Source organism: Lactuca sativa, chromosome 8 (genome assembly GCF_002870075.4).
Source record: "Lactuca sativa cultivar Salinas chromosome 8, Lsat_Salinas_v11, whole genome shotgun sequence".
NCBI lineage: Eukaryota > Viridiplantae > Streptophyta > Magnoliopsida > Asterales > Asteraceae > Lactuca > Lactuca sativa.
Window position 1 is genome coordinate 76,399,485 of NC_056630.2, and position 13,728 is coordinate 76,413,212.

The following is a 13,728-nucleotide window of genomic DNA, read 5'->3' on the forward strand; positions in this document are numbered from 1 at the left end:
AGTCACAATTGTCACTCCTCTAATGGTTCACAAACACCATAAGCAAGATGATGAAGAGGAGAGAGGATGGAGGCTGCCCAAAACGTGTTCTAACCCTAGAAGAGTGCTTGTACACGTTTTTGGGTCATAAGGGATCCATATATATAGGAGGCTATTAGGGTTATCTAACAAGGAAACCCTAATTGGATGTTTAAGCCCTAAGCAACCCATAAATCCCTTTCCTTAAGGCCTTGCACGATTTCCTTATGGGCTTCCCCATAGAATTCGTCCATTCCTTAATATAAGGCAATCCATGGCCCAAATTGCAATTATCTTATAATTACAATTCTAGTTCCTTAAGTTTAATTAATCTCTTTTAGTCACAAAACTAATTATCAATTAATTCTTGACTAATATTAATTAAACAATATGATTTCTCCTTTAATATATTATTCTCATAATATATTAATAAATCATATTTAATCCTTTCTCTCCATAATTCATCCTATCAAGTTGCTTTGGTGAAGGCAACCCAAAAGGACCATGCACCATCGGGTCAAGTACATACCAAAATAGTTATGGACTTAGACACTAATCCAACAGTTGCCACATCATCATTCACTATTCTATACAGCTCTATTCATTTTTATGCCACAATGCATTAAACTCTACAAGTTCAATGAAACATATTAAAAAAATATTTATTTAAAGATTTAAAGACTTTACTTTTTCCCATTGAAGAGTTCAATGACCATTGAACTCCAAATCCGTTGAATGCCAATGTGACATTTCACAATGGTGGAGTTGTATCAATTGAATGACAAGTAAGCATGACACCTCATTCAACTCTTCCATTAAACTCCCCATTGTGGATGCTTTGAGATACAAAAACTACTCATTTTTGAAAGACAAAACTGCAAGAATGGTCCCTGTGGTATGTTAAAAATTGTCACTTTGGTCCAAAGAGGTTTTGATGAGCATCACCGGTCCAAAGGTTTCATTTTGTTGCGAGTTTGGTCCAAAAGTATTTTAAATATTTTTAAATGAAGGATTTACCCCTTTTAATTTGTTTTTTCAATTTTCTTTTGTTACAACAATTAAAAAGAAAATAAAAAATAAAAACAATACTACTCTATCCCTCCTTTTTCTCTTTTACACAACACTCCATTTCTCTCCCTCTATTGTAGCACAAAGCATTTCTAACCATCATACCAATCTTGTCGGAAATGCCGATGCCACCATTGTCAGCTGATGTCGTCGTCGACGCCTTCACTGCCATCGCCATCAGCCACACCTTTACCCCATTGTCTCCGTCACAACCAAACTTCGACAGATCTGAAAGCCGCCATCATATACAACAAACCCAAATCGAATCCCACCACCGAAGACCATCTTGTCACCTTATTGGTTCGTCTTCTCCACCGGAAACCATCTCTATAAACTCCATTTTCCACAGAAACCATCACCAACTTTCGAAACCCTAATGTCACCACCTTATCTCATATGGATTAGGGTTTTCGGTGAAGAAGAAGGACAGTTACGACAGAGGGTTTTCGATGAATAAGAAGAAGGGTCGTCGTTTGGGAAACCCTAACTCGTTGGTCTAGAAACCCTAAATCGTTGGGTCTAAAAAACCTAACTAGTCGTCATATTGATAGAGACGAGACTCACCGGGGAATGAGAGACATACGGAGGCGGCGTTTGTGGATCGAGTTTCCAGATGAAGCCGCCGTTGAGTTGTGAATACAACGACATCTACAGGAACGTCGTCGATGTCATCATCTAACTCTAGAACTTGAGGGTTTTCAGATCAGACCACTCTATCGCCGTTGATCTGGGTTTTCACGTCGTCGCCACATTTGTCTTCTTTGGCACGTTGTCGCCTCCGTCTGTAACTTGATAACCTCAGGCGGTTGTGGTGGTGTTGTTTATATTCGCTCGAAAAATGAGGGTTTTCAAAGGATTTCTCGGTAGTAATGGCGGTGTTCATATTTTCCGGCAGTGGTAGTGTTCATATCTTCCGACAGTGGTAGTGGGTATTTTAGCTGAAGAGAGAGAGAGAGAGAGAGAGAGAGAGAGGAGAGAGAGAGAGAGAGAGAGAGAGAGAAGGGTGGGGTATATGCTATATCTTTTTTTTCGTTTTTATTTATTTTTAATTAGGAAAGTATAAAATTAATAAAAAAAAAAGTGTAAAAAGAAAATATTAAGGGCAAATCCATCATTTTAAATTTCCTTACAAAAATGAACCAAACTCGCAACAAAATCAAAGTTTTGTTCTAACAATGCTAGTCAAACCTGTTTGGACCAAAGTGACAATTTTCAACGTACGACAGGGACCATTTTTGTAGTTTTGCCTTTTTAAAAATTCATGTTTACAGTCAATACATGCGTGTCCTTTCTATACGTCCATATTTAAGGTTATTTTTTGCATCGTCAACGTTGAACTAGAAACCAACATTAAATCGTATATGCACAACCCATATTCTCCATTATGTTGTACAAAATACCTATGTTGGTAATTCATGTTTGTTCTATAAATTGGTTAAAAACGAAAGTTGTGGCCTAAATTAATACCAACACAAAATTAATAAAAGCATTTAACCGGTGCTACATCAAGTTCTTACATTAAAATATAAAAATGACAAAATTGCAAAAATGGTCCATGTGGTATGCATTTTTTTGGGGTTTTAGTCCAAACCACGACTTTTTTGGATTGATAGTCCTTTTGGCTTAGTTCGACTGTGGTTTTGGTCCTTCGAAAAACTAAAAAGACTAAAATGCCCTTCTTGTATACTTTTTATATTTTTTCTATTTAGTTTAATGTTTTATTATTAATAAACATTGGGCCCCACCTCTCTCTCTCTCTCTCTCACATTTTTGATCGTCTTCTTCCTCAAGAACAAATCTGAAAATCTGGAGTGTGTGTTGTTTAAGAAAAAATCCAAGAAAATAAGGATCAACTCTTCCTCTTTGTCTTCAAAACAATCAAAACGAGAGGGGCTCCGCACTGTAGGGTCGCTCCGACGACCTACTTCGTCTTCTGGTCCAATCATCTGCAACACATGAAGGAAAAGAGGATTGATCGGGAATCAAACCGATAGCGACTGTCGGTGGTTCTGAGGAGTTCAATCAAGCAATAAGGGTGAAAATTAGACTTATTGTGGTTGTGTTTGGTTTGTCAGTCAAACGAAAGGGAATGAGTCTTCGATTCCCATCTGATCAGAGATGAAAAGGGAACACAAGCAACATCTTCTTTCTTTCTTCTTTTCCTGATTCGCTATGAAGCACAAAGGAGTCGATTTTTCCGACGGTTCAAGCCTTCAATCGGGGTTGTGGGGGTTGAGAAGGGTAGCAACAGCCGGAGAGGGTGCTTGTGGTGGTGTTTCTCGGCAGAAAGCGGAAGGGAAGGGGATATGGAGGTGGCGGCAGTGGGGAACTGGGAAAACATCACCGGTGATTCTATTTGTTTGACAGGGGAAAGAGACGAACGTGATGGCGGTCGTTGAGAAGGCTGTGAAGGGGTATCAGAACAGTACAACAACAATTCCGAGCGTGTTTAATAGCGGGTGCTGGGGCTGCTACTACCGGTGAAGAATCACTGGTCCTTTCCTTCTTTTTTCATTGGTTCTACAATGAGAGTGGGTGTTTTGGGTGATGGATCATCAAGAAGAGAAAGAGAGAGAGAGAGAGAGAGAGAGAGAGAGGTGGGCCTGGTTTTATATTTAATAATAATAATGATTTTAAAAAGTGAAAGAAAAATGAAAATTAAATTCATTAAGGGTATAATAGTCTTTTTAAATTGGATAGGGACCAAAACTACATGTAAACTAGCTCAAAAGGACCACCAATCCAAAAAAGTCGTGGTTTGGACTAAAACCTAAAAAAATGCATACCATACGGACCATTTTTGCAATTTTGTCAATAAAAATTATAAGGAAGGAAACTCGACTTAGGAACGGCCACGTCCATTAGGCAAAACGGGGCATTCAATGAAGTTAGAAACCATTGAGTTCACACACAAGGAGATTTTGTACAATTGACTGTTGCGTATGTGTCATTATTGCATTGGATCCATGGAGTGTAGCCACTCACCGCTTGAATCGCGGTCTTTATGCTTTCAAAACTTTACGTTTGCCCATTCGGTTGAATTCCTGCATCAAATTTTAACATATATATAAGTTTTACAAAACGAAAAACAAAACGTTTGTTTTAATATTGTATATATGGAGTACTAGAGTTCTTTGATCAAGAAGAGCACACCAGGAGAGTATATATATATATATATATATATATATATATATATATATATATATACACACACACACACACACACACTCATTTATTTTGCTTTTGAGTTTAAGAGTGGTTTCAAAATAAGCATGTTGATGAAGTACAGATTCCGCACAAGTCCGATGTTTTTCCCACTCGTGACCCCCAAAATTTAGGAAAATTCATGAAATAACCAAAAAATGAGGCGTGTTTGAAAAATATGACCAAGGAAATTGAAGTTTCAAAAATGACCAAGCTTTCCTCAGACAGGGGTCTCTAAGGAAATCTTTTTGGCTCCACGGAACCCAAACTTCTCTAAGGAATTGGACATGTGTGCAAAAAGACAAAAACTGCTGACTTCTAAAATGACGGTTTCATAGAGACTGTCTGCGGAATTGGTATGTCTTTTCAGGAAATATGTCTCTCTCTGCGGAATTGAAAAAACATTAATTGATCTAGAAATTGAAAAAAACCATTTTTTGGATTCTTTTAAAAATACCACATTTCCGCAGAGGCACTACAAATCCATAGAGCAACCCTATACGGATGTGTTCTACCTTTTGAGGAATTGATATTCGCTGAAAATCTTGGTTTTTTTTGATGAATTTTGCCATAAAACACTTCAAATTACTCGTTCGATAGCCATATGCTAAAACATCGATTCAATTTAACCATTTAGTTACTGATGCTGCTGTTGGGATCTCCTCACCATTTCGAACTCCTCTCCTCCTCACTGTCAACCGTCTCCGATTCCGATCGATCGCCCGACTTTCTTCCGCAGCCAACGAGCTCGTTTTCCGCAGAAAAGGCTTTCTCAATCCGAATGATCTTTTTTTGTTTGATATTTTATTTATGTGTTTTTATGATTTTACCCATGTCATGTCAGTTCCTCGTAGCTTATACGCTTCCGCATAGCCAAAAAGATTTCCTCAGAGACTCTTGTGAGGAAATCTTGGTCATTTTGTGAAACTTCAATTTCCTTGGTCATATTTTTCAAACACACCCCAATTTTTTGTTATTTCATGATTTTTCTTGAAATTTTAACCCATCATTGCTTGGGCACGATAGTGTTGACCACTCCAACTGCATTTGGCTCGTAAGATCAGAAATCTGTAATTTACACAATTATTTAATTACATTAATTTCTTTTTGGGTCGTGCATAAAAAGAAAATCATTTACGCCAACAAACAATCAATAATAGGAAATGGTAAACGAGGTAAAGAGCCACCTTGGATGCATTGGAAGGGTTGCTAGAGTTGCAATTGGATGTATAGGAGCCGTCATCGTACTTAGGCTAAAGTCCATGGATTCCAAAGTCTGATGCTGTTTTCTATGGTGGTTGGGTAGCAACAATCTTGTTTAGTGTTAGAGTATGATCCCGACCAATACAAAAAACCATGTAGTAGTTCGAATGCAATGAAGAGAAACCCCGTATTTATAGGTTTGAGATTACAATATGAACTGAATTGAAATGGAATACTTGTTGAACTAAGTAGAATAAATCGAAATCTTGCGACGAGGAGAGAACGAGTAGGGAACATAGGGTTAACAACATGATGAACATGGAGTCATGGTTGGATTGCATCTTCATGCCTAGACGTGTCAGTATGCTAGTACGATGGAGCGTTAGAGCGGCCAATGAGAAATATGTTGATGTGGTTGAATCTCAAGATTTCTATTTTTCATTTCACGTTGGACCTGATGCTCCAAGTTCATGGTTTTAAATAAAGCATCTTTGCAGGTGAGCTGCTGTTGCAATGTTTTTAACTGTTATGAAAAAGAAATCTTATATGGGTCATTTTTTATATTTGTTTTTCTATAGGAAAAGAGATGTTAGTACACTGCTATTATATGTGTCAGTAAAATGTAAGTACATTGCTATTAAGGGTAACATATTACTATTATTAGGAAAATAAATGTAAGTACATAGAATATATTTGTAACGACCCAAAAATCATGACTAAAAATTTTCTTTTGAAACATTACTAAAATCATATTTATAAAAACATATCACCGGTTATAATATAAATTCAGAGTATTAATTAAAACATGTTCTCTTTATCAGAGTAAACAATCCCAGACTAACTGACTATGGTGTGTGCACTGCAATCTCTCCGAGCTCCTCTTTCGGAAACTGAGTACCTGAAACCAAAAACTGAAACCGTAAGCACGAAGCTTAGTGAGCTCCCCCAAACTACCACATACCATACAATAACATATAAAGCACATATTGGGCCTTTCCCAATGCATCGGACCGAGGTCCGGACTAAGTGGTGCCTTGCCCCCTGCATCAGACCGAAGTCCGGAACTGACTAGGACCTTGTCCCCTGCATCAGACCGAAGTCCGGACTAACTGGGGCCTTGCCCCCTGCATCAGACCAAAGTCCGGAACTGACAGGGACCTTGTCCCCTGCATCGGACCGAAGTCCGGACTAACTGCATCGGACTGAAGTCCGGAACTGACTGGGACCTTGTCCCCTGCATCGGACCGAAGTCCGAACTAACTGCATCGGACCGAAGTCCGGAACTGACTGAACATAGCATAGCATAACATATCAACTAGCATGAACACATATACTGCATACTGCATCGGGCCGTAACCCGGAACACATAACACATAAATCCTGTTTGAGCCACGAAGACATCAAACATACTAACTACTGCATTGGAACGAAGTCCGGAAACTACTGCTAACTTAAACGAGTCGGCATGGTGGCCTTAGACCCGTTCCTACTAGAAGGAAACTCACCTGCACTACTGAAGTTCTTGCTGATACCCTTCTGACTGCTACTCCAATAACTCCCCGATCTACTAATACCAATATAACACTTAGTCCCAAACTGGCCTCCAACAGTCAAACTAAGTCAACTCTGGTCAAAGTCAACGTCCTGGTCAAAGTCAACCCTCCAGACTGACTCTACTCGCCTGAGTCAGCCCACTGACTCGTCGAGTCCTTGCACTCTGAAAATTCTTAGAACACGACTCAACTCGCCGAGTCGCCCCAAGACTCGCCGAGTCTAACGATCTCCGAGTCCTATCCTGCTCAACTCACAGAGTCACCTCCCGACTCACCGCTTCAAGGCTTAAACAGAAAAGGTTTGAGGTTCTGCGACCAGACTCGCCGAGTCCAAGGCAATCTTCAACAGACTCGCCGAGTTGTTCTTCCAACTCGCCGAGTCCATGCTCATGTTCAAACAACTCGCCGAGTACACCCATGTGACTCGCCGAGTCTCTTCAGTTCTTAATCCATACAGTGGCTTTTCGAGCCATGCAGGGGCTCAAATCCATAGATCCATTCCTCTAGAGTCTAACCCCCACGTAAAGTGTCAAACTTTACGTGTAACCAAGGAGTTATAGGCTTAGAACACTCTAGGGTTAGGGTTTGTAACAAAGGGGCTAGCCTAAACTTTATGACTTTCTGGATTATTACCAACCTAGATCTGAGGTAGCAACCTCAAATCTACTCCAAACTCGAAATAGGTCTCATCCATACTCAAAATGCCTAAATCTCAAACATAAGATAGATCTAGATACACAAAAGCCCAAGCAACAGACTATTACCTCAAATGAAAGCTCCAACTAAAGTAAATCCCGGATCTACACCACTCATTTGCAGCAAAGCCCTTGATCTTCAAACCCCTCTCCAAGATTCTTTCCTCCAAGGCTCTATTCTCTCAAATAATGAAGGCTCACTCAATTCTAGGCTTTCTGGAACTCAAAAGGGGAGTAAAGAGGCTAAGGGTGGGTTATAATGTGCTTTATATAGGGCACAACCTTTGGGATTAGGGTTTTTCTCGCCCATACCAGACTCGCCGAGTCGTTCACTTACTCAATGACCCGGATCCCGCTCCGACTCGTCGAGTTCCTCCCTGGACTCGTCGAGTTGACTCTTGACTTAGAGCTTAACCTTTCTTTTCTTGGTCTTCCTGATTTTGGGTGTTACAATATTGGTAAAAAAGTACTTTATTTATGCTATTCACCCTAAAACTTAAAAAAATAGATCTTTTTCCTCTTGGAGTTCTCGTTTTCTTTATCCATATCCATCACAAAATTCTCTTTTTAAAGGTAGTATCCAAAGTTGCATTGAATGACTTAATGGAATCTGGTCCAATATCCAATCCCATCCGCCTATCAAAACTACTATTGTCTTGGAAAAACCTGGAATAGAATAATAATCACCCCCCTTTTAGCATATATTTTTTGAACGATAAGAATCATTAAAAATAAAAGCAAGCAAAAGTGTTGGAAGAGTACAAAGAACTCGAGTACATTAAAATAACAAACTAGTAGTTTTAAAACTTACATTTTAATTTTGACATCTATGTGTACACATTTTTTGAAAAAAAATTCTTCACATCTTTAACCTTAACTTTTTTTTTAACAACTCAAAAATTTCATTCAAAAAAGCTTCAACTCTAACGAGGGGCTAGAGCATACAAACAATAAGAGAAAAAACAGATTACATCCAACTATCTATAGGCAAGTTTCTACAATATTTGTAACGAACTCTAAACCACAAGAAGCTACTATTAACGACTTCCGAGGCGAGAACAAAGATGCCTTTAACTTTGCGATTGAAACGAATGTCGTTCCGATTACACCAAATGGCCCACGGGAAGGCCCGAATCACTATACCATATTTGATGGCCTCATCTTTCTTCCATGTAAGGTTTCCTCCTTTGATTAGGTCTTCTAGATCAACACCCTGATTTAAGTCCGGAAGTTTTGACCATTTTACCCTTAAGTTTGCCATAAGCTGCTTGGATGTGGAACATTGCAAGAACAAATGTTCAGTAGATTTGGGATATCAGTTGCATAACGAACACAACTGCATTGGAATATGATTGCCTCTATGAAAAAGGTTGTCAACCGTAGGCAATTGATTAAGGCGCATACGCTAAATGAAAGTATTTATTTTTCTAGGGACAACGTTACACCAAATTGTCTTGAGAGAGGAACTATCCAGAGTGATATCATATCGTCCAGAGCATTTATGAGCGGGCTGACAGTAAACAACCCATCATTTTCCAAAGTCCACCTCTAGTTATTCCTGTTATGTGTGAGCATAATGTCTAAACCTGCCTTGTTTAGAACCATGTTGATGTTGCTAACCCCCCCCCCCCCCCCCCCCCGCCGCAAACATTATTATTCTGATAAGAGGGTATGACTTCCCTAAGGCTTCCTCTGTCGCCATAAAAATACTTTTATCACCTCATTCCAGATTCCATCAGTACCTGCGAAGAAGCGCCACCACCATTTACCCAAAAGGGCAATATTGACTGCATTGAAGTTGCCAATGTTCAAACCTTCCTTCTCCATGTTATTCATCATTTTCCACCAGGAAACCCACATAATTTTCTTTGAATTAGTTGATCCACCCCAGAAAAACCGACATCAGATACTTTCAAGTTTCACGAGGATCTTTGCTGGCACTCTAAAGATAGAAAAGAGGTAGGAGCCGAGGGATCTCAAAACATATTTACACAGAGTGAATCTTCCCCCCTTTAACAAACAATTTGCCTTCCACATAGACAATTTACTGTTAAATCGTTCAACCAATGGCCACCAATTGTTGCTTCTCTTCATGCTACTACCAATGGGTATGCCAATGTAAATAAAAGGAAGATTACCATGTTCACACCCCAACCTATTCGTTGTTTTTGTAACTTCCGTGTGTGTCACCACAATGCCAAAAATTTTGCACTTCCCGAGGGCTTCTTTTTCAACATTATAAATCAAGACATCATTCAAAAAATCAACACCTATTTTGTTATGCAAGTTCGTCTTCAAAAGTTTCATCATGGAAAAACATCTTTTGGCTGTTACGGTTGCGGTGGGTAAAACAAAAATCAACTTTAACAACCTATAAAAAATAGGATCGTAACAATGTTTCTTCGTTTCCACCATCAAATGATGAAGGTCGGAAATTTCTTTCAAAGTAGTGAACATGTCATCTTTATGCAAAAAGTGATAATCGGAGATCTGCTCTAAAACTCGAAAATTGGAGAGTAATTTTTCCCTCCTTTGGAACGAGACTGGTTCTTCTTCTGTTTCTTTTTTTCGATGCATGTTGTTTCTTTTCTCTACTTGCCGTGCATTCCTCTAATACAAAAAAAGATCTTTTGGCTGTTACGGTCGCGGTGGGTAAAACAAAAATCAACTTTAACAACATATAAATAATAGGATCGTAACAATGTTTCTTCGTTTCCACCATCAAATGATGAAGGTCGGAAATTTCTTTCAAAGTAGTGAACATGTCATCTTTATGCAAAAAGTGATAATCGGAGATCTGCTCTAAAACTCGAAAATCGGAGAGTAATTTTTCCCTCCTTTGGAACGAGACTGGTTCTTCTTCTGTTTCTTTTTTTCGATGCATGTTGTTTCTTTTCTCTACTTGCCGTGCATTCCTCTAATACAAAAAAAGAGTGTTTATTTCTTTTCTCTTATTCCAAATAAAACAATTTATTTTAAAAAAAGATTGGGCTTATTTGAACTTGTATTCTTTATGGACCATAACTTATAGTTTTGTTGGACTAATTTTCTAAATTGCATTTTTACAAGTGTGGATTAATTTTTTTACAAGTTAATGCAACATATTTGAGAGATGAAATCGAGCAGTGACCCGGGGCCTCCAGGGATCCATACAAGGTTCACCCCTGTATAGACAAGTCTCTTTGAAGTCATAAGGAAAACGATGGCTTACTGAGGTTGTGTTTTATAAATAGCGTCAAATTAGATATCTAGTTGACCTTGAAATGTGGTGCTTTTAACAACTCAATAAAAAACTTCTTATATTCATATATAGATGAGATACAAAAATACCCTTTTTGAAAATTCAAGTTTGCAGTCTGATACACACATGTTCTTTCGATACGTCCATATCTAAGAATGATTTTTGCATGGTCAACGTTGAACGAGATACCGACATCAAAAATATACGTACGTGTGTGCATCTAGTATTCTCCATCATGTTGTATTAAATACCTATGTCGGTAATTCGTGTGTGTTCTATAAATTGGTAAAAAACGAAAGTTGTTGCAGAAATTAATATAAACACGAAATTATTATATAAATAAAAGCATTTAACTGGTGCTACATCAAAGTTCTTACATTAACCAATTAAAACACTAAAGTTAGAAGGAAGGAAACTCGACGGAGGAACCACAACTACGCCCATTAGGCAAAACGGGGCATTCAATGAAGTCAGCTGCCATCGAGTCCACACACAAGGAGATTTCGTGCAATTGACTGTTGCCTGACGTGTCATTATTGCATTGGATCCGTGGAGTGTAGCCACTCGCCACTTGAATCGCACTCGTTATGCTTTCAAGACTATACATTTGCCCATTCGGTTGAATTCCTGCATCACATTTTGACATATTTGTAAGTTTTGGAAAACAAAAAACAAAACGTTTGTTTTATACTCTTATATATATGCAGTTACCAAAATAGATTTTCTCTCCCACAACTAAAAATGATTCATATATACCTGCGCCTTCTAGAGCATGGAGGAGATTGATTTTGTTTTTGAGTTTAAGAGTAGTTTCAAAATAAGCATGTTGATCGAGTATGGATTCTGCACAAGTCCCATGCTTTTTCCACTCGTGACCCCAAAATTTTAGCCCATCTTTGCTTGGGCACGATAGTGTTGGCCACTCTAACTGCATTCGGCTAATAAGATCGGAAATCTGTAATTTAGACGATTAATTATCGACGTTCATTTCTTTTTGGCTCCTACGTATACACCAATAAATAATCCTAGGAAATGGTAAAAGAAGTAAAGATCCACCTTAGATGCATCGAAAGAGTTGCTAGAGTTGCAATTGGAGGGATACGAGCCATCGTTGTAATTAGGCCAAAGTCCATGGATTCCAAAGTCCGAAGCTGGTTTTCCTGTGGTTGGGTAGCAACAACCTTGTTCAGTGTCACAGTGTGATCCTGGCCACTACAAAAAATATTTAGATCAAAAAACCGTGTAGTAGTTGAATGGAATGAAGAGGAAAACTGTATTTATAGGTTTGCGATTATGGTATGAATTGAATTGAAATGGAATATATACCTCTTGAACTAAGTAGAAGAAATCGAAATCTTGCGAAGAGGAGAGAACGAGTACGGAAAATAGGGTTGCGAGCATGATGAACGGGGAGTCATGGTTGGATTGCATCTTCATGCGTAGATGTCTCTGTGTATGAGGGTGTGTTTAGTGTGTGTATTTATTTATAAGCGTGAAATTGTGTGTAAGGTATGAACTCATAATGAAGAATACAATATATACCACGTGGTTATTTTATTAGAGATATATATAGTTGTGTGATGGTTAATAATTTAATATGGAACGTGCATCATGTGTTATTGTGTTTTGTTTTGCGTACTATGATTAATTAATAGATCATTATCTTATTGTGTTTAGTTTTGGGGACTATATATGATTAATTAATAGATCATTATATTATATGAACTATTAACCAAAGGGTCTCTAGCCCTTGTTGTATTAGGAGTTTGTTGTATTAGGAGGGTTCAAGTCCACCTAAGTGGATTTAAGTATTAGTTTTAGAGTAAGATTATATATTATATTTGTTGGTTAAAAAAAATTATTATGAATTTATTATCCATTTTCATACAATAAGATAGCAGAACTTCATGCATGTTAGAGTCTCCTTATTGTAATCCACTTTTTATTTATACAAACTAGGAGGAAAGTGTAGGCTTCGCTCCGAGACGTTTTTTGTGCTTCTTATATAAAAATGTAAACGTTTTGACTGTAAGGACCAAAAGTGTTAAAGTGGTTAAAGAATTATGGCATACATCTAAGTGTCAAAGTTGCTAACCTAAAGTTTTTTTTTTTAATGACAAAATATAAAAGTTTTGACTGCAATGATCAAAAATATCAAATTGGTTAAAAAATTATGACATAAGCCTCTAAAGATTACTATTGCTAACTTCAATGTCATATATATATATATATATATATATATATATATATATATATATATATATATATATATATATATATATATATATATATATATATATATTTTGGAGGCAAAGTTATAGGAATTGGACCAAAAAAACGCAGATCCCAATGTTGATCTTTTGTAATTTCCTTTCTCTCTTAGTCAAGACTTACATACTGAGATAAAGGAAATTACAAAAGATCACAGTTGGAATCTGCACTTTCTTTGTCCAATTCCGACCAATGTCATAGACTTATCTTCTTTCTCTGTTATTGACACACTTCACTTTTGCAATCGCAAATCCTCCGTTAATCATAATTCTCTAATTTTTTCCCTTCTCACCATGCATGGCCTGCAACTCTACAAGTTAACTTCAACTTTCCTGAATGGCTAAACCTTGCTGATCTAGATTGAGCTTTGACGTTATGTTCTTTACAAATTAAGATTTATGTTCTCAAGCGGCGAAGCAGATATTGTTAGATATATACTAACCGTTTATATAAACCAAACCCGAATAATACAACC

General features: G+C 37.7%; 1 protein-coding gene and 1 pseudogene across 1 annotated transcript; both read right to left on the reverse strand.

Moving 5' to 3' along the window:
* Window positions 1–3,907: 3,907 nt before the first annotated feature.
* Window positions 3,908–5,840, reverse strand: LOC111891165 (extracellular ribonuclease LE-like; annotated as a pseudogene).
* A 5,460-nt stretch (window positions 5,841–11,300) lies between these two features.
* LOC111891167 (ribonuclease 1) lies at window positions 11,301–12,419 on the reverse strand. Its single transcript, XM_023887246.3, has 4 exons — window positions 12,309–12,419; window positions 12,039–12,194; window positions 11,739–11,937; window positions 11,301–11,609 (listed from the first exon to the last, which is right to left on the reverse strand). Exons 1-4 carry the CDS (start codon window positions 12,417–12,419, stop codon window positions 11,383–11,385), a joined length of 693 nt encoding a protein of 230 aa, XP_023743014.1. The 3' UTR covers window positions 11,301–11,382.
* Window positions 12,420–13,728: the final 1,309 nt, after the last annotated feature.